The following is a 20324-nucleotide window of genomic DNA, read 5'->3' on the forward strand; positions in this document are numbered from 1 at the left end:
TACAGACCATGTGAGATCCTCAGTGATGTATATTCCAAGGAGCTTAAAACTGTTCATCCTCTCAACCTCAGATCCATTGAGATCAATAGGGTTTAGCCTGTCTGCATTCCTTCTGTAGGCCACAACCAGCTCCTTTGATTTTGTGACATTGAGGGAGAGGTTGTTTTTTTGTCACCACTGTGTCGTGGTGATGACTTCTTCTCTGTAGGCTGCCTCATTATTATCTGAGATTAGGCCAAACAGTGTATTATCATCAGCAAATTTAATTAGCAGATTAGAGCTTTGGGTGGCCACAGTCATGGGTATACAGAGAGTAAAGAAGGAGGCAGGACACAATCCTGGGGGGCAGAGGGGCCGAGGTGAGGGAGCCCACTCTTACCACCTCCCAGCAATCTGACAGGAAGTCCAGGATCCAGCTACACAAGGCAGGATGAAGGCCGAAGTCTCTGAGCTTCTTGTCGTGCCTGGAGGGAATTATGGTGTGGAATGCTGAACTGTAGTCCAAGAAAAGCATTCTCACATAAACATCCTTCTTCTCTAGATGTGTAAGGACGGTGTGGGTGGTAGCAAGCTGCAGGTGTAGTCCTTGCCCAGCCTCTTAAAGCATTTGCTTATTATTGAGGTGAGTGTGACCGACATGTTACCTTGGTCTTTCTAGGTACAAGAACAATAGTGGATGTTTTGAAGCAGGAGAGGACTTTACAGAGAGAGAGGGAGGGATTAAAGATGTCTGTAAACACACCTACTAGTTGTGTCTCACACACTCTGAGTACCTGCCCTGGGATGCCATCCGGTCCCGCAGCCTTGCGACTGTCCACTTGTTGGAAACACTTGCATACTTCAGCTTCAGAGATGACCAATCTGTAACATTGGCCCTTTTCCATCTCCCATTGTAATTTGTACCACACATCCTGGCTGCTGTTCAGAGGTCTGTATATAAATCCCATTAGGGTATTTTTAACCTTGCGGTTTCTTACATATACCCACAAAGATTCTACATCTTCTGACCCTATGTCACCTCTTTCTAAGTATCTGCTTTCACTTTTAACCAATAAGCCGCCCCACCTTGTCTGCCTTCTTGCCTGTCCTTTTGATATGAGCTTGGATTCTATAAGTAATTGCTGTCAATAATGTGTTAGCTAGTATTTGATTAAACTATTGGAGTTACCGTAAACTAGTGAGAGTTGGATGGTTTCTTAGTAGCAATGAGAAATTTGGTAATAAAATTTCGCCCACTCTATTAAAAACTATTCTTACCCAGTGAAGGCTTTGATGTATTGTCAGAAATTAGAACAGTAATAGAAAGCAACAGAAAGTAATAAAATAGAACATGATATTCTGGACAATAATTTATCATTCAGGCAGAATCTTTAAAGAGAGAAAGGAAGTGATTTTAACTATTGACATGACCACACCTTGGTGCTAGGATGGAGCAGTGGGGTGGCTGTGGGGAAAAGTCATTTTTCAATTTCCAAACTGACTGTCCCCTGGTCTTGTCCATTATTAATAAAACTGGTGAGTAAATCAATGAGAGAATGGAATCCGGGTTTCTCACCAGACCAGAGCTGGAATTTCAGCAACATCTGGATGTTGGTTCCTGTTTTTAAATATTTTTGATGGCTATAGTGTTAACAATGTTTTGTATTTTTACATGCAACTAATATTTCTGTTTCTGGCGATGGCTTAGTGTACCTGTTTAATAATTTTGGAGGATAATGCTCTGCATCAGAGCTCTTGCGTTAATAGGTTATTTTGGACAACCATGTCCAATGGGATGAAAAGGATCTTAGATGCTAAAACAAACTAGGTTTCAAACTAAAGTGCGTGGGATAGTCTAGGACCAGAGGTCACAACCTCAGAAATAGAAGGATGTCCCTCCAGAACAGAGATGAGGAGGAATTTCTTTTGCCAGAGGGTGGGGAATGTGTAGATTGCAGTGGAAGCCAAGTCATTGGGTATATTTAAAGAAGAGGTTGATAGTTTCTTGATTAGTAAGTGCATCAAGGGCTATGGGGAGAAGGCAGGAGAATGGGGTTGACAGGGATAAATAATCAGAAATGGTGGAGCTGACTCGATGGGCTGAATGGCGTTGTTATTCTTGTGTTTGTCATTGTGATGTCGGTGCCAGATGGCCTGAAGAAGAATTAGAAAGGAAAGAAATGCCAGTCTTACTATTATACTGGTGGATTCATCTGAAGCAGCTCCGATCACGTCAGTTCACACTTTACATGGTAATAGGTGTTTAAAAAAGGGTTTAGTTGGCGTCCCAAGTGTGGGAGTGTCGTGGGAATGCTACATCCTCGAGAAGTCATCCCACTTCATTGCTTGTGTTTTCTCATAATCTGACTTGCCTTGAGTCTGGAACAGTAAAGCTCCCTATTCAACATTTAAATTGATTCTGTGCTGGGACATTATAGGTCACCGTAACGTGTGGTTGTGTTTGACTGTGCTGCTGTTTCGGCATGGTGTAGTCAATGCTAGGGAAGCTGCATGACAAATAACAGCTACAAGCTGCAAATTGAAAATCAGCGAAATAAGTGTGATCCCAGTGTACTGCACCATTTAAAAGCCTCTTGGCCACCCCCAGGAAAGATTCCACATTTGTGCCTACCAGATAACTTTTTTGACTCTGTGTTCTTGGTAGCACCGACGTATAGTCTGAGGAGTTCACTTTTCTAGTTGTCCAACAATATTCTGTTTATTGTGTGATATTATAACTAAGAAATGCAAACGTGTCACAACTTGAATCAAATACAGTCACGACAAGAAGGACCAAGCAATCACTTGGCAAAAACAAAGTTTGATAGAAATCATTAAAGTTGCTTTATTTAACCATAAGTAAACACAGAGCAACAGTTATGATTAGATTCACTTGGTTTTTATCAGTACAACTTGTCTTCATGTAATAATACAATAATTATGAACACACTATTCACCACATCAGCAAATGCTGTGGTTCAGGTTAAACAAAATCATTTTTCTTTACCCTTCCTTGGATTTCATGTTACAGCAGCCTTTTCTGCCTAATTATTTCTTTTCCAAAAATCTAACTACACATGTCTGTGTTTTGGTAATTTCTTCCTGTACTAGTCACAATCAGATATTGCAAAGCAAACGGTGGAGGTATATTTCCAATTAAATCTTATTATTAACAACTAAAGATCTAACTATGTAATTGTTAGTTCAATAGAATTTAAGACCTTAGCAGTCCAAGGTCATTAACAACAATATTGGTGAGGAAGCTAAATTTCTCCTGTAGTCTGGTTTTTAACCAACAGAATACTTGTCTCATTTTGGGGTATTTCTAACAACTTGGGTGAACTACCAGCGTCTATCACAACACCTATGGCAGCCTGCTTAAATGAAATGGTTCGATATATTGCTTGTCTTCAGACCCTTGGAGAAGGCTGGTTATGGTTGGGTGAATGAGAAGAATGGTAGCCGTTTCCAGGTTGCCAGCCTCCCATGAGCTGTTTGTGAAAATAAATTATTCTTGCTAATTTTTACGTAACTTCTGTATCACCCTTAATAACACTGACTTTAAATTGGGCGATGATATATTGAGATTCATTTGGATCTGGGAGACTGCACTATAAAATTAGTGCCTTTTGGTCCCCATTTAGCAATTGGACAAATTATGATATATTTGATTTAACCATGCTCAGGAGAAATACAATACTAAAGTAACTCACTTTATTATTTCCAGCATGTGCAAAATTGGTCAACAGATCTCAATAAAAGCTAATATCTGAGTAGTAGCTGTCATTCAGATAACTAGCGCACACAATGTGACTGTAGGAACAAATAATAGTTTTATTCTCAAGCAATTACAGTCAAGTAAACTGCACAGAACAAATAATGGATGATAGGTTTACAAAGAACAGAATTAAATAATTCCAAGGTTCAGAACACCAGAAAAAGACATTCAAAATGTTAGAATATATAACAATTTATCGACAACTCACAAGAATTGTCCACTTGGCGCATTGTTTGATAAATATAAAGATGTGTATAGCATGTCATTTATTTTAAAAAAAGACAAAAGGATCCATGCTAAAATAGAGCTGTGTACATTTAGAAAAATGCCAGCAGTTTCTGGCTCATGCTTCTTAAAAAAGCTCATGATTTTAATATAAGAAAATTCCTTTTTTTAAAATTAAATTACTAAAGTGAACTTCATTTCCAAAAAACATTCCCAACAACTCTTGATTTTTGTGCCAGACAAAAAAGTTTCTACATAAAAACTTCCGTTACTTTTGCACTGACCCAAAGACACATTCTGAGATAAATTTCTATCTGAAGCAAGGTCAGCTTTGATGCACACTGGTGACAATTTCTCTTTTATTCTCTTTTCCCTTTCAACTTCTCTTCTTCACTTCACACTGTTCACATACATAGGATTTTGAACACACCTCTGCAAAAAACACCATCTATTACCGATCTGAAATCAAACCGATTTCAGATAATAAATTATGTAGCATCTATTAACTCCACAGGACTGATTTCTTGAAATTGTGTCCCAATGATACTATTTTGCATGAAAGCATGCAAACTAACATACGGGTTACATTTAAAATCAGTACCTGTAGAATAGCCCATCTTTCTGCAACGCATTATATATAATCTGTTTTAAGTTATGCAGCCCTTACTTTTTCGGAGATTAATATCAATCTAGTGCTCTAGTCTAAAATCAACCACACCAAATACTCAACCCTTTGAAATAAACATGCCACTACAAATAACATGAAGGGTGATAAAGCAAAATGGTACAGAAATCACCATTGACTATATTAGAGTCAATTAAAATAATTAAGACAGATATTCAACAAACATTCCAAATAAATCCTTTGAGGCCAATACATTTGAGGTAAACATGATCATTTCTGAAGACTTGTGAAGGCATCGGCTTCGTTAACATTCAGATTACAATGCTCTACCTGAATGGATTCAACACTATAAAATTAACTCCTTTATTTAAAAAGAAAATACACATGCAAAAAGAAAACCCCATCCCTAATTCTGGTTTCTTGGTGTTGACACATATGCTAATTTGTATTAGTGATCACCACACTTCAGAAAATCTCATTAACTGAACGGAGGCTCCAAATTATGTCACTGAAGGCAAAGAAAAGGAACTCATTTTGATTTTAAATAAATGCTCTAAATATTAGACAAAAAGAAAAGCTTAATCAGTGACAGAAAATGTATAACTTTCATGCAAAAAAAGTGTGTGAACTGTTATTTTCAAAATGTCTTGAACACTGTACAAGATGATATGAGCAGCAGGTAATGGAATAAGACTGGTTGAGTGATGCTGCTAATGTACTTCTTTTAATGAGATATGAGAAGCCACTGGAAATTGCATTCACAGCACAGAATCTTCCAACCACATTCCTCTGGCAGCCGTCTCCTTCTCCCAACTGCATGGCAAGACAGTAAAAAAGTAAGGCATCTGTTACCATCCATCAACATAAGTGCAGTCTGTACATTTCCAGTGAAGTCATACTCTGCGAGCAGATGGAACAGCCATACACTTCAGTGGTTAGGCTGGTTCAGCAGATTTTTCCAACAACATGGCCACTTGCTTCAGTTTCAGAGGATCCAGAGCCACAAATCATCGCCAGGGAACACATCAGCCCCTGACTTAATTTCCAAGTCTCATCTTTCCTGAGCACCACACCAAATTCAAGTCTCTTTCCCTGTGTCTCAGCATGTCTGGTGTCAGTAATAGGGCTGATGGAACAACTGCAGAGAACGGACGGCTAACACCCTTAATTTTCATGACTTCACTGAAGGGTCAAAACAGTTAGATCATTAAATAATTATGTTGAATCACATTCAGGCACAGCTATAGTCAAACAAGAAAAAATGAACAGTTTAATGACAGTGATAATAGAATAAAGTGAAATTTTATAAACAATCTTTGATGAGGAAAATTAAATTCTTACCTTCGCAAATTCTTGTCAAGTCAGGAAATGGACAAAAAGAATAGCTAAACCAATATTCAACAGCATTACCATGATGACCAAGATTGTATTTGGACTCTGTAATTTTTGTAAATAAGGTTTGTTATCAATACAGTTAATGCGAATTGTTTCGGCAGCATAATTTGAATACATCTTTTAAAAATAATTCCAATACTATTTCATTTCTAGATGGCTTCTTCACAATCTCATTGTTACACTGTGTAAGTTAATTACTATATCCTAACAATTACCTTTCCACAAGTAGCCATGATTAGTTTTACCAGCAATTTTGCAGGACTATATATCTGAAGCCCTATTGCTAAAATAGGACTGAGCATTAGTCAAGCGGACACTGACGTAATCATTTCTGATTTGATGTATGATAGTTTTTTATATATCCCTCACCAGGTAATAATGACACATTCAACAAAGTAATTAAGTAAGTTTATAACATATCGTACCTTCAAAGGTACAGGATCTTACAAGCAGTCACTTGCAAGAGAGAGAAAAGACCAGGTGAAAATTCATACACTTTACCTGTTGAATGAGTCATGCAGATTGAACCTCATTTAAATTTAAATGGTATATTTATTAAAGGCAGTAATTTATCAAGGTTACATTCAAATATTCTTTTCTTTTCTTAGTTTGCATATAACCTTTTTTAAAACGTGGTTCTGACATGTATTAATACTTTACTAATGAGCTCCTCCAAAGTACATGGAACAGGTGATCACAACAGCAGTTGAGTTGAACAAATCACCCGCAAAATTAAAAAAAACTGGCATGTTGGTTCCAGAACAGAGAGAGCTTGTCCAATCGTTCATGACTCTTAAAAGTGGTCATCGTATTCAGATTTCCAGCCTCTTTGTCTAAATATGAGAACTGTGGCCTCAGTAAGTATATGTTAATTAACCATTGGGATTTGGTCAGTGAGAGGACTTTTAATTTTGTTTGGAGCAGAACTTGCTGAAATGCCAAATTGCACTACCAGAGGTAATATCTTTAAATGTAAACTGTAAGCTAAACAGTCTTTAGTGGATGCTTGGCAGGATGAATGGGATGTTTGTATTTACTTTTTTGCTGCTTAAATAAAACAAATGGTCATAATTGAATATAAATTAGTTTAGCTTACTTTTTTATAAAATGTAAACTTTGCTAGCCAGAACTAAAAGTAGCTACATCTGACCATTGGCACCAAGCTGGATTTGAAGCACTGATAAAGAGTCTCGGTCTGCAATGTGCACTCTTTATTCCTTTCCATAGATGCTGCCTGATCTGCTGTGTTCCTCCAATATTACTCTGGATTTCCAGCATCTACAGAACCTCTTGTATTTTGGATACTTGCTTGCATCAGTTACAATGTCTTGGGCAGGAATGGCAATGGCAATGGCCAATGGTAGGCCATGAATTATTCTTGGCACTTTATCAGATCTTCAAAGACAATTGACAGTGTGGAAATGGTGATTACATTATGCCTTGGGCATCAATCTCTTGGCCACTCTATCATGGTTCTTGTTGTAAGCCATTCAGAGAACATTAAACATCAATCCGCTGTAACTTCTCAAATGGTTTAATCAAGTTACTCAGGGAGAAACTACTCTTTAAAATTTTTACTTTGGGCTCTCTTTGACAAATGTATAAATTCAAGATTATAGTTTCCCTCAGTATATTTTTTTCTCATTATTTGTTTAACATTAATTCGCGATGACTGACCTAGAATTATTTAGCCACTTAGTCAGTTTAAACTATGGTACCATATTAGCAGCCAATAAATCTGCTTGCACCGAGATTGGACTGGAAGAGTGAAGCACAAAAGCCCAGAAGTAAGCTCCACTGAGGGCCCAGTAAGTACAAACATGTATCTGAGCTGTCCCAAGCTGGGAATGAGACAACCGGGGACAACCACCGGCAGCAACAAGCCACCAACCATTCGTGGTCTGTTACTGGTTACCACTCATCTGTAACTACTCATTTGCAGCCTGCCATCTGCCATTAGACTGCCATCTAACCTCATGTGGTCACCTGCTCTGGATATAGAAGCTAGTTGAGTCAGACTCTGGCAAATTCATGGGCACATCAGAAGCACATAAAGAGGTTTAACCTTTCAGCCAGCCTATTTCAGAATGCTAACTGCTCGCTCAATGGTTGATTCCCATCTTGGAAAGTATTGTGGTCTGATATGCCACTTCCTGCAAGCAAAGAGATCACTGAGCTTATTAGTAGCTTAACTATAAGAATTCTAAGGGTGCAGAGGAAACAAGGCTGGCAGGGAGAACAAAAGCAATGGCCGGTGCTAGTGGATTGAAAAAGTTACACACACAAGGTGCTGGAGGAACTCAACAGGCCAGGCAGCATCAATAGAAAAGAGTAAACAGTCAGTGTTTTTAGGGCTGAGCACTTTCATTGGGACAGGAAATAAAAGACACGAGGAGCCATAGAGTAAGAAGGTGGGAGAGGGGAGGAAGAATTACAAGGTAGTGGGTGATAGGTGATACTGGGAGAGGGGGAGGGCTGAAGTAAAGAGCTTGGAAGTTGATTGGTGAAAGAGTTAATGGGCTGGAGAAGGGTTAATCTGATAGAACAGAAGACCATGGAAGAAAGGGAAGGGGGAGGAGCACCAGAGGGAGGTGATGGGCAGGTAAGGAGATAAGGTGAGAGAGGGAATTGGGAATGGTGAAATGGGGGGGGGGGGAGGGGGGAATTACCAGAAATTCTTGTTGGGGTTTAATTATATTTCCATCGACCTTCTGTCAATCCTGCTTCAAACTCTGAGGTAAAGGTTTTTATCCTTCTAAGTAAAACGGTTTGTTTCCCATGCTGATGTTGGGGCACTTTATCTGGCCAAACATGGTTAAAAAAACATAGCTTTTATGTTGTAGATTTTGATTTGCTCGAAGTAGCTGATCTTTAAAGGTTTTATTCTCCATGGAAGTATTTTTAGAAGACCTACAGATTTACAAGATATTTATCTTGAATGTCTGGAAACTTATCTAGATTGTCTAAAAGACATGAAAAATATTGGCTGACAGGCACTTTGCAAGTAACAGGAACTGCTCTGAGATTTAGTCTCAATATTTTTTTTCCTTTAGTGGAACCTTACCAAAAGCTGTAGGAAGCTGCATAAAACTGCTGGATACATACCGTCTCTTCCATTTCTTCTGATTCTTCCACGCTATCATCACTTGATTGAGATTTCAACAGTTTCTTTGGTTCTGGAACAACTACGGATAACTGTTTCTTCAATTTTGGCTCCAATTTTTTCTCTTTGACAGAAGACTTTATAGACGATGGCCTTGCAGGTGTCAGTTTTGGTGGGGGTGGTTGCCTTCCAAGTACCATTGGGGTAGGATTGGCCTGCTCTTCTGGCTCATCGGGAGGCAGTTTTACATCTGTGCGCACAAGGTAACTATGGTACGCGCTGTGCAACTGTCCGTTGCCAGCAGCTGTAGAGCTGAAAGCTGCTGACTTTGGCTGTATCCACTCGCTGCTCTGCTTGGTGGAGCTCTTTGATAGCTGCCTATTCATCGAAGCGCTCGAAAAATCCTTGTTTACACTGCTGGCAGAGCCCTTATTCCAACTGGTATTCGGCGTTTTCTTGTATATTGGTGGTGAGGGAGGGGGCGTTGGGCCAGGACTTTGTTCAGGACTGTGTGATGGTGTTGTGCCTTTCCTGTAGAAATGGGGACTGTTATTGGCTGATGCTGGTTTTGTTTCCTTTGGAGGTGGAGGCTCTTCTTTCTTCTCTGTATATCCCATTGCCTCCTGCATTCTCTGCTTAATGTAATCGAGACCTAGAGAAGTAAGGAATATATTTACTAATCAATTGTGGGTGAAATGCTGACAGTGAGGAGAAATTAAAAAAAAGTTTTGAAGGAGAGAATGAATCCAATTTAACGTTACAGCTAACAATAAAGGCATTGCATGAATGCAACGAAGGCAATATCTGCATTTTAAATCTAACTCATTTTTGTATATTTATTCTTTATAATTGTTAAATGCTGTTTTTTGCTGCATGTCTTGCCAACACAGGACAGCAAATTCCTAAAGCATGTAAATGTATGTGGCAAATGAAATTGATCCTTGACTCAATTAAATATCAGTTGGTTAAAGATACAAGAAAATTAATATCCACAAAATTTAGTGCAAATCACTCTAACTTATATGTTTGATTTTTGAGCATTACGGCAGAAAATTTAAACTGATTGGAAAAGCTGGTAAGTCAAAGTTGAGAGCTAACAATCAACTTCAAACAGCGTGGATCATTCCAAGGCTGGACATCCAGAGGCAGCTCCTTTTGGAGACAGGTACCCGAATGTGATTGGGAATGTTGGATGAATGTTTGGGGCTGAGTATACACATGTAGAAGATAGGGTTGGGATTGGGACCTGGAGACCAGAGTGTGGCCAGGAGTTGGGGAAGATGAGCCAAGAGAGGGAGTGGGTCTGTGGGAGGGCTGTAGGAGGTCAGAGCGTCGTTGGGAGAGGAAGGAAGGAAGTGAAAGCCTCAAGGTGTGTAATTTACTATATGTATGTGTATGTGTGTGTGTGTGTGTGTGAGAAAGTTTGTGCACCTGTATGCATGGTACATTGGGCAAAAATACTGGCTGGTAAGTGAATGTGGCTCTCACAGTAGAATTTCTGTTTTGTCATAGTTGAGCCTATTTGAAAAATACACTGCCCTATTTCTGGTCCTCATTATTTGCCCGGTTGACTGAAACATCAACCACTAACTTGTTAGTGGATGTCGCCACATCACCTGAATCTGATAAAAAGTTCACAAGAAGTGCAACAATGAAAAACAGATGAGGTGAAGAAAATATTGGACATTTGGGAAATCTGATGATATTTTAATAAATGAGGAAGGAAATCTAATGAGGTTAAATGGAAGACAAACTGCAAACAAAAGTGAAGACTAGGAACTAAAGGAAATTTCTTGGGCCTTTTGTTGCAATAAAAGACAGAGAATAAATGAAAACAAATGGAAACTCAAAATGGCCTGAAGTTGAGTCTAAGTCGATTAGTCTGAAATTACTCGTTCTGCTTTACAAAGTGTTCCTTTTTCAAAGTAAATAGACCCATCTTTAATAAAAAAATACCATTGAATAGGCTGACACTAATGCGATGTTTTTCTCAGAAAGAAATTTTGTCTGCAGCAAGAAAACCACATAGGTCACAGAGTCAAAGATTTCTAAGTTTTCTGTCAGTCTCACATACAAACACACAGGGCAGACACTGACATGTAGGGCAGACTTGGGATCCTTACAGTATCCCACTCTGGAAGATGATTACAAACCAGCACCAATCCAGGCACCAAAGCATTTCTAGGTCATAGGGAATAGGTCATAGTAAAATTCTTTGAAAAAAGCTGACTGGTTGACTCTGTTCATCAAGCCTTCTCCCGCACTAACAGGGAGTTAGTTCAATAGGTTCATATCTGAATATTGGAATGCATCTTATAAGCTTTTTTCAAAATTTAATTCCACACGTACTCCAGATCTCGATAACCTCCATACTCCTAACTTCCAATTTTCTCTGAGCTAGATTGCTGGTTCTTAGTTTAACAATATACTGTGTCATAGCATTTCATAAATTTGAAAATTGCCACTTAAATCCCGGATACTCCTGCATCTTGAGAGAGCTGGAATCATCTGGGTAAATTTCTGAATGTTCTCCAGGGCATTAATATCTCTCTTTAGCCCACAGTTGTGTCGTGGTCCAACCAGAGAGATTTGTATATTTGTTGGTTAATTTGTTTCTAATTTGCCCGTAACAAATACATGTCAACTGAATTTAACTAAGATATGTTTCTTCAAGTTAAACTAATTTCTTCCTTAATAATAGCCCCCAGTAGCTTGTCACTACTGTTTTAGACTGACATTGAAGTAGAGAACGTGAGTGAAGCAAGTTGCTTCATGTGGACACGATACCAGTTGATTTTGCTGGAAGTAGCATTTTTATGATATACATTACAGAATTTCAATTAAAATATTTCTTTAATGAGAGAGGGCAGAGAATGGCTAGACTGGTTCAAGCTGAGAGGAAGGTGACGGTAACTCAAAACCACGTGCTACAACGGTGGTGTGCAGAAGAGCATCTCTGAACGCACAGCACATTGAACCTTGAAGTGGATGGGCTACAGCAGCAGAAGACCATGAACGTGGCACCATATACTATCCAGAGATTCATTTTCTTGCAGGCATTCACAGTAGAACAGAGAAATACATTAAAATCAATGAAAAACTACAAAAACTAACAAACAACCAATATGCATAAACTGTGCAAATTTAAAAAATCAGTACATAAATAGAAGTTGAGTACTCCTTCTCTGAAATGTTTTGGGTGGGAAGTGTTTTAGATTTTGGATTTTTAAAAATTTTGGAATATACAATGAGCTAGCTTGGAATCGTCATAATTTCCGATTCTGAATATATGTGCTACCAGTAAGTAGTCTGTATCTTATACTTGTTCATCACACATATGTACTTAATAGTAAAAATTATATTACATACCTTTAATATAATGAAAATATAATGTGTGCAAGGTAACAAAAGCTGTACAGCAGCATAGGGAGAGAGTAGCTGAATCAGCTGCTGAACAATAACACACAACGGCAGGCTTTGATTAAAAGGTTACAGTACTCTATATTTGTAATTTACTTTTTTTAAGGCTTTATGTAAGGCATCAGCATTGTAGACGTGTTCAGGTATTAGGTTTTCATCAGTGATGATGTTGCCAAACTCATCAATGGATTTCTCCGCAGCTTCGTGATCAGCAGACACCTGATATTTAAAATGTTAAAAATCTTTAAAAATTTAATGCTGTGCCTTCTGTTAAATTTCTGCAACCAGTCTGCTGAATATGCACAGTTACCTTCAATTTTCATTTTGTCGTGATAGGTCTTTGCTTGTTTCATGATCAGCATCCCGTTAAGTGGGATATGTTCACTCTGATGCTGACGATACACGATCGAGATCTTCATTTCTCACTTTACACAATGTTTTTCTATTCTTCATTTAACTTTTGCTCATTACATATGTGAGCTCACTTCTCAGAACTGCTTGTGGTGTGCAGAGACCTGCGCTTCACCTGGGAATCTTCTCAGTGCTTTGTGGAATTTTCCATTGCTGATTTTATATCAGTACCCAAAAAAATTTTGGATTTTGGAGATTTTTGGATTTTGAAATTTCAGATAAGGAGCACTCCACCTATAATACTGAGAACATGTGCTCCACAGTCCTTAGGTTGTGCAATCAAATCAGATTTTAGGTGAGTGAGTTATCCACGCTGGTTCAGGAGCCTGATGGTTCCTGAGCCTGGTGATGTGGGACCTAAAGCTCCTGTACTTCCTTCCTGATGGCAGCACTGAGATGAGAGAATGGAGGTCCTTGATAATGGATGCTGCTTTCTTGAGGCAGCATTCTTTACAAATGTACTCAGTGTTGGAGAAGGTGCTTGTGATGGATTGGGCTGCGTCCACAGCTTCCAAAAATAGCTGCAATTTCGGATTATATTCAGACGCTTGTTTGAAGTTCCAAATATCCTCAATATTTAGAAGGAGGCATGAGTAACTCACAACTGCCAAATTCATTTTCAACTCATGCCACACTCTGACAGAAAACGTACAGGGCCATTGGAAGCTGAAGGGGATGCAGAAAAGTTTTGTCAGGGCTTGAACTATAAGGAGAGACTGGATAGAGATTCTGTTCCCAGGCAGAAAGGCGGCTGGGGGTTGAACTTAACATAGAACATTGAATAGTACAGCACATTACAGGCCCTTTGGCCCACAATGTTGTGCTGACCCTCAAACCCTGCCTCCCATATAACCCCCCACCTTAAATTCCTCCATATACCTGTCTAGTAGTCTCTTAAACTTCACTAGTGTATCTGCCTCCACCACTGACTCAGGCAGTGCATTCCATGCACCAACCACTCTCTGAGTAAAAAACCTTCCTCTAATATCCCCCTTGAACTTCCCTCCCCTTAACTTAAAGCCATGTCCTCTTGTACTGAGCAGTGGTGCCCTGGGCAAGAGGCGCTGGCTGTCCACTCTGTCTATTCCTCTTAATATCTTGTACACCTCTATCATGTCTCCTCTCATCCTCCTTCTCTCCAAAGAGTAAAGCCCTAGCTCCCTTAATCTCTGATCATAATCCATACTCTCGAAACCAGGCAGCATCTTGGTAAATCTCCTCTGTACTTTTTCCAATGCTTCCACATCCTTCCTATAGTGAGGCGACCAGAACTGGACACAGTACTCCAAGTGTGGCCTAACTAGAGTTTTATAGAGCTGCATCATTACATCGCGACTCCATCCCTCGACTTATGAAAGCTAACACCCCATAAGCTTTCTTAACTACCCTATCTACCTGTGAGGCACCTTTCAGGGATCTGTGGACATGTACCCCAAGATCCCTCTGCTCCTCCTCACTACCAAGTATCCTGTCATTTACTTTGTACTCGGCCTTGGAGTTTGTCCTTCCAAAGTGTACCACCTCACACTTCTCCAGGTTGAACTCCATCTGCCACTTCTCAGCCCACTTCTGCATCCTACCAATGTCTCTCCGCAATCTTCAACAATCCTCTACACTATCTACAACACCACCAACCTTTGTGTTGTCTGCAAACTTGCCAGCCTACCCTTCTACCCCCACATGCATGTTGTTAATAAAAATCACGAAAAGTAGAGGTCCCAGAACAGATCCTTGTGGGACACCACTAGTCACAACCCTCCAATCTGAATGTACTCCGTCCACCATGACCCTCTGCCTTTTGCAGGCAAGCCAATTCTGAATCCACCTGGCCAAACTTCCCTGGATCCCATGCCTTCTGACTTTCTGAATAAGCCTACGTGGAACCTTGTCAAATGCCTTACTAAAATCCATGTAGATCACATCCACTGCATTTCCCTTATCTATATGCCTGGTCACTTCCTCAAAGAACTCTATTAGGCTTGTTAGACACGATCTGCCCTTCACAAAGCCATGCTGACTGTCCTTGATCAGACCATGATTCTCTAAATGTCCATAGATCCTATCTCTAAGAATCTTTTCCAACAGCTTTCCCACCACAGACATAAGGCTCACTGGTCTATAATTACCCAGACTATCCCTACTACCTTGGTTTATAGAGGTTTATAAAATAATGAGGGGCAAAGATAGAGTAAACGATCATTTTTGCGGGTAGGATAGTCTAAAATAGGGCCGGGATATAGCTCAGCTGGTAGAGATTCAGACTTTTAATCTGAGGGTCCAAAGTTCAAGTCCCTGTTCAGTCATTGGATTTTATGACCAAGCTGGTGTGGTCTTTCATTGATTATGCTTATTATTCCATTATGGATTTATTGAGTATGCCTGCAAGAAAATGACTCAGGGTTGTATTTGGTGACATATATGTACTTTGAAAATTTACTTTGAACTTTTAAAACTAAAGGGCATGTGTTTAAGGGGAGAGGGGAAAGATTTAAAGGGGAACTTAGGGGCAAGATTTTCATACAGAGGATGACAAATAATTGGAATGGCCTGCCTAAGGTGGTGGTAGAGGCAGGTCCAATTACAATGTTTAAGAAAACATTTGGAGAGATACAGAAATAAGAATGGCTTTGACGAATAAGTACCAAACACAGGGAAATGGGATCACTTTAGATAGGCACCTTAGTTGGTATTGGCAAGTTAGGCCAAAGAGCCTGCTTTCATGCTGTCTAATTCTATAATCTGTTCAGTAACGGCTGGTGCAAGTAGGTTTTTAATCCCTGGAGGAGAAAGCTGCTTTGTTCCAAAACATGGTATGCTATGTCTTTAATCACCCTATTTCCAAATGATAACTCTAGATATTCCATTTCTTTTCTATTTAACAGGATATGTTTTGTTCATTTTGAATAAAAGTAGTGCTTGCAGGTTCCTCATTTAATTATATTTCTCTTGTTATTCTGTAGACACCTTGGAAACACATTTAACCAATGTTGCATAAACCAGAAAGCTTAAACCCAGCCAAAACACAAGGCCTTGGAGCTTTTGATACAAGTTTATATTGGATCATATCTATAACATTACAAATTAGTAACTTGGTTTAGCCTAGAAAGAATGGCCTTGCATATTGTGTTATGTTGAAAAATCATTTTAAATACCCATGAAATAAAAATCCTTTCAATCAAGGTTTGCAATTATTCTGTAAAAAAAAGTGACTGAGCGGTTAACAGCCAATCTTTAACTTTTGAAGTGTGAACTTGTAATTAAAGGTCAAAAACAAAATGCCTACATGGTGCAAATTAAGTTTTACACTGCTGGGCAAAAATGACTTTCTATTCCTGCTTCATACCATAAGTCTTCATTGTGCATTCCTACTTCCTGGCAGTGACTGAGGACCACAGCACCAGTGGAGAAGACGATGAAGTTATTGACGGTGGGGTGGTGGGGGGGGGGGGGGGGGCAGTGGAGTCTATACAGAATTGCTTTGAATTGGTCCATATTCAGGGAATCATCTTTGGATCTGAATCTTCCACAGTTGTCATCGACTTCACCAAGACCTATGTAAAGGAGTGCGTGCCTCCATTGTGTCTTCTGATGGTGTGTTGCCCTTCATCAACCACGGGATTGAGTTGAAGCGTCATGAGGTAATGTTACAGCTATATAAGACCTGGGTCAGACTCCAATTGGAGTACTGTGTTCAGTTCTGGTCACCTTACTACAGGAAGGATGTGGATACTATAGGGAGACTGCAGAGGAGATTTATAAGGATGTTGCCTGGATTGGGGAACATGCCTTATGAGAATAGGTTGAGTGAACTCAGCCTTTTCACCTTGGAGTGACGGAGGATGAAAGGTGACCAGATAGAGCTGTATAAGATGATGAGAGGCATTGATTGTGTGGATAGTAAGAGGCTTTTTCCCAGGGCTGAAATGGCTAACACAGGGGGGCATAGTTTTAAGGTGCTTGGAAATAGGTACAAGGGGTATGTCAGGGGTAAGTTTTTCACACAGTGAATGGTGTGTGCATGGAATGCACTGCCAGCGACAGTGGTGGAGGCAAGTAGAATAGGGTCTTTTATGAGCCTCTTAGGCAGGTACATGGAGCTTAGAAAAATAGAGGGCTATACGCTAGGGAAATTCTGGGCAGTCTCTAGAGTAGGTTACATGGTCAGCACAACATTGTGGGCTGAAGGGCCTGTAATGTGCTGTAAATTTCCATGTTCTATGTTCCCAAACGAGATGCCCTGGGTGAAACAGGAGATCCACAGTCTGCTACTGACTATGATGATCAAGTCCAGATTTGACCTCCAGAAGGCTGTCATAAGAGCAAAGTGACAATTCTGGATGAAGCTAGAGGTATCAATGATCAATAGCTGTGGCAGATTACGATCAACAGAGATCAGAAACCTCATCGTCATGGGCACACCTCAGGGCTGCGTGCCCAGCTCCCTCCTCTACCCTCGCCATACTCATGACTGTGTAGTTAAGCGAAGCTCCAGCATCATCTAAAAATTTGCTGATGATACCATTATTGGTAGCAGAATCACGCAGAGTGATGGTGTGTGGAAGAAGTCAGCAGGGAGAGCAGTGGAAGCAGGCAGTTTGGCTGAGTTTAAGAGGCTTTAAGATAGACACATGAATATCAAGGAAATGCAGGAATATGGATGATACACCCAAAGAGGACAATTAGTAGAAATTGACATTAAGATCAGCACAATATTGTGGGCTGAATGGCCTGCCCAGTGCTCTACTGTTCTCTAAACTGGAAATACACAGTTAACTATTCACAGTAAGAATTCGCACAAAATACCGACAATTTTAATGTATCCTACCACTATTATATTTTAAAAGTTAAAAAGGCATAACTGCACCAAGTAGATAAATACCTAAGAACTATTACAAAGTCTTGGTAACATTTAGCATTCTATGTAAAGAGAGCTGCTGTCATAATGGCAGAGCTAAGTATCTTTCGTAATAAACATTGGTTACAAAGAATGATACATTTGATAGAAGAGGTTTTAGATTAAATGACCAGAATGTTTGAATTTGAATGTGATGTTAGCCTTCATTTCAAGAGGACTAGCATATAAAAGCAAGCATGTAATGTTGAGACTTTATAAAGCTCTGGTAAGATCACATTTGGTGTACTGTGAGCAGTTTTGGAAGGATGAATGGATGAGCTGAGACTGGAGAGGGTTCAAAGAAGGTTTTCGAAAATGATTCCAGGATTGAATGGCTTGTCATATGAAAAGCATTTGGTGGCTTTGGGCCTGTATTCACTAGAATTCAGAAGAATGAGCGGGTGACCCCATTAAAACCAATTGAATGGTGAAAGGCCTTGATAGAGTGGTTGTGCAAAAGATGTTTTCTATGATGAGAGAGTCTAGGACCAGGGGACGCAGCCTCAGAATAGAGGGGTATCCTTTTAGAATGGAGATGAGGAGGAATTTCTTTAGCCAGAGAGTGGTGAATCTGTGGAATTCAATACCACTGGCAGCTGTGGAGGCCAAGCCTTTAAGAATATTTAAGGCAGAGGCTGATAGATTCTTGATTGGTTAGGGCATGAAGGGATATGGGGAGAAGACAGATTAGAACTGAGAGGAAAATTGGATCAGCCAGGATGAAATAGCAGAGCAGACATGGTGGGCCAAATGGCCTAATTCTGCTTCTATATCTTGTGGTCTAAAAAGAAAGAGTGGCCATCAGAAAATAACAAATACTAAAGCTACTACCATAATTAAAAGTAAAATATGATGGTACCTTAATTTTTGATCACAGACATAATGCTGTCATCTTAAAAGTACAATGTAGATAATAGTAGTGCTGTCACTTCTTCAGATAACCAAGCACAGGCAGTTGACTATGGGGAACAGATAATAAAGGGAGGACTATCCAAGTTGGTACAATAGAGATTATCTACTGACTCTTATAAAGGAGCAGGGGAGGGAGAAGGGAAATTCATTCCCTGATGTTAAACAAAGATCCATTTAACAAATAGTCCTTTAGATTTAACTACATCCGCACTTATCGGATCGTATTTGGCATGGCTTTGCAATTCATATTTTGGGAATGTTAATGTTTTCAGAATAAATGGGAATGGTTCAGGCAGTGGGTAACAGGATTTGTCTTTGAGCAAAAGAATGTTCTGTGGTTGTTCTAAGATGGGTCCATACAAGACGAGTGGAGGAGAACAAACTCAAGGATACCACTCTCGTTTTTATACAGAGTCACCATCGGTTTTATACAGTGATTGCAATCCTCGATTGAAAGGATTTTTGCTTCAGGTGATATTATAAAAATATTTCTCAAAACAACACATCACTTAAGGTCATTTTTTTCCTAGGCTAAACCAAGCTAATAGTTAGTAATGTTCTAGATATGATCCATTCTATGTTTACAGTTATCCTGGTTAAGTTTTTAAAAAAATATGTTAAACTGATTAAGCAGTAAAGTTCTAGAAATTATCTACTCTAAACTGGCACAAAATATCTCCAAGCCATTACCTTCCTGCTGGGTTTAAGCACAATTATTTGTGCTCATTTGGCACTGAACAATAGAGACAGAAGAAGAAATTTCCAAATAAGGGGAAGAATAGCAAAAATATTTTATTCATCCCTATCAAAAAAGATTAACACAAAATCAGATTTTGCTCTGACAAGATAACGGGTTTGCCATTTATCTTGGATAATACTGACTTTCTAGATTTTCTTGTAGTTTGTCAAAGCAGTTCTCTTATTTTGAACACTTAATTTAAAACAGAGTCACAGCAAGGATTCTGTGTTATCTACAAGCAGCATAATCATCCGGGAGGCAACCGGGTTCAAACATCGTCATACAGACTCCAGATTTCCAAACAGGAAGTGCAAAACTGGAAAAATAAATTGCACTTAAACCTTTTCATAGGAAATGAAATAAAAATGTTGATAAAATGTATATGAAACAGAAAAAGCAATCAAGACATTTTTATGTGCAAAATGAATTCCTTTCATGAAGACCGATTTCCTGAAGGAACGGTAGCTAGTCATTTAGTGGTAATTAGCACTTGTTATGTTTTTCACTCCTGACTGAAGAAGTTGTGACTTTTTAACCTGTATTAGAATTGAGAATAATGGGTTACTGGCTTAGTCCAGATCCTGACTGTGATCCCTGTAGCTGTGAAAGGGTTTGGCCTCAGTGACAGCAACTTTAATTGTTCAGTGTATGGACAAATCTAAGATCTGTTCTCATTTTCCACCTATCCCCTACTCTTCCATAAGCTTTGTTAGTTATAATAAGATGTTTCAAGTTGCAAATGTTTATGGGCATTGGTATTTTTGTAGGTTATATCCTGTACCGATGGAAAGTGGTGATAATCTCACTATTCTTAGTACAACTACATGTGAGCTATGAAGTATA

The 20324-nt window shown here is 39.3% G+C and overlaps 1 protein-coding gene and 1 long non-coding RNA gene across 5 annotated transcripts in view; one reads left to right on the top strand and one right to left on the bottom strand.

Annotated features, from left to right (window-relative positions):
• Positions 1–1978: 1978 nt before the first annotated feature.
• Positions 1979–20324, bottom strand: part of jph1b (junctophilin 1b) — a 136103-nt gene continuing 117757 nt past the window's right edge. The window contains exons 4-6 of one of the 4 annotated variants that reach the window (XM_059982989.1): positions 9108–9757; positions 5949–6044; positions 1979–5420 (exon numbers count right to left, since the gene is read on the bottom strand). In XM_059982989.1, the coding sequence (XP_059838972.1) occupies positions 5964–6044; positions 9108–9757 (731 nt within the window). In that variant the 3' untranslated portion in view covers positions 1979–5420; positions 5949–5963. Of the gene's footprint in view, positions 5849–5948; positions 6045–9107; positions 9758–20324 lie in introns of those variants that run through there. The other 3 variants (XM_059982976.1, XM_059982985.1, XM_059983005.1) reach the window with 3 other exon arrangements.
• Positions 9776–20324, top strand: part of LOC132401171 (uncharacterized) — a 48982-nt gene continuing 38433 nt past the window's right edge. Inside the window, exon 1 of the long non-coding RNA XR_009514510.1 lies at positions 9776–11030. This is a non-coding gene — a long non-coding RNA (uncharacterized LOC132401171). The remainder of the gene's footprint in view (positions 11031–20324) is intronic.

The sequence above is a fragment of the Hypanus sabinus genome, chromosome 1, assembly GCF_030144855.1.
Source record: "Hypanus sabinus isolate sHypSab1 chromosome 1, sHypSab1.hap1, whole genome shotgun sequence".
Taxonomy (NCBI): Eukaryota; Metazoa; Chordata; class Chondrichthyes; order Myliobatiformes; family Dasyatidae; genus Hypanus; species Hypanus sabinus.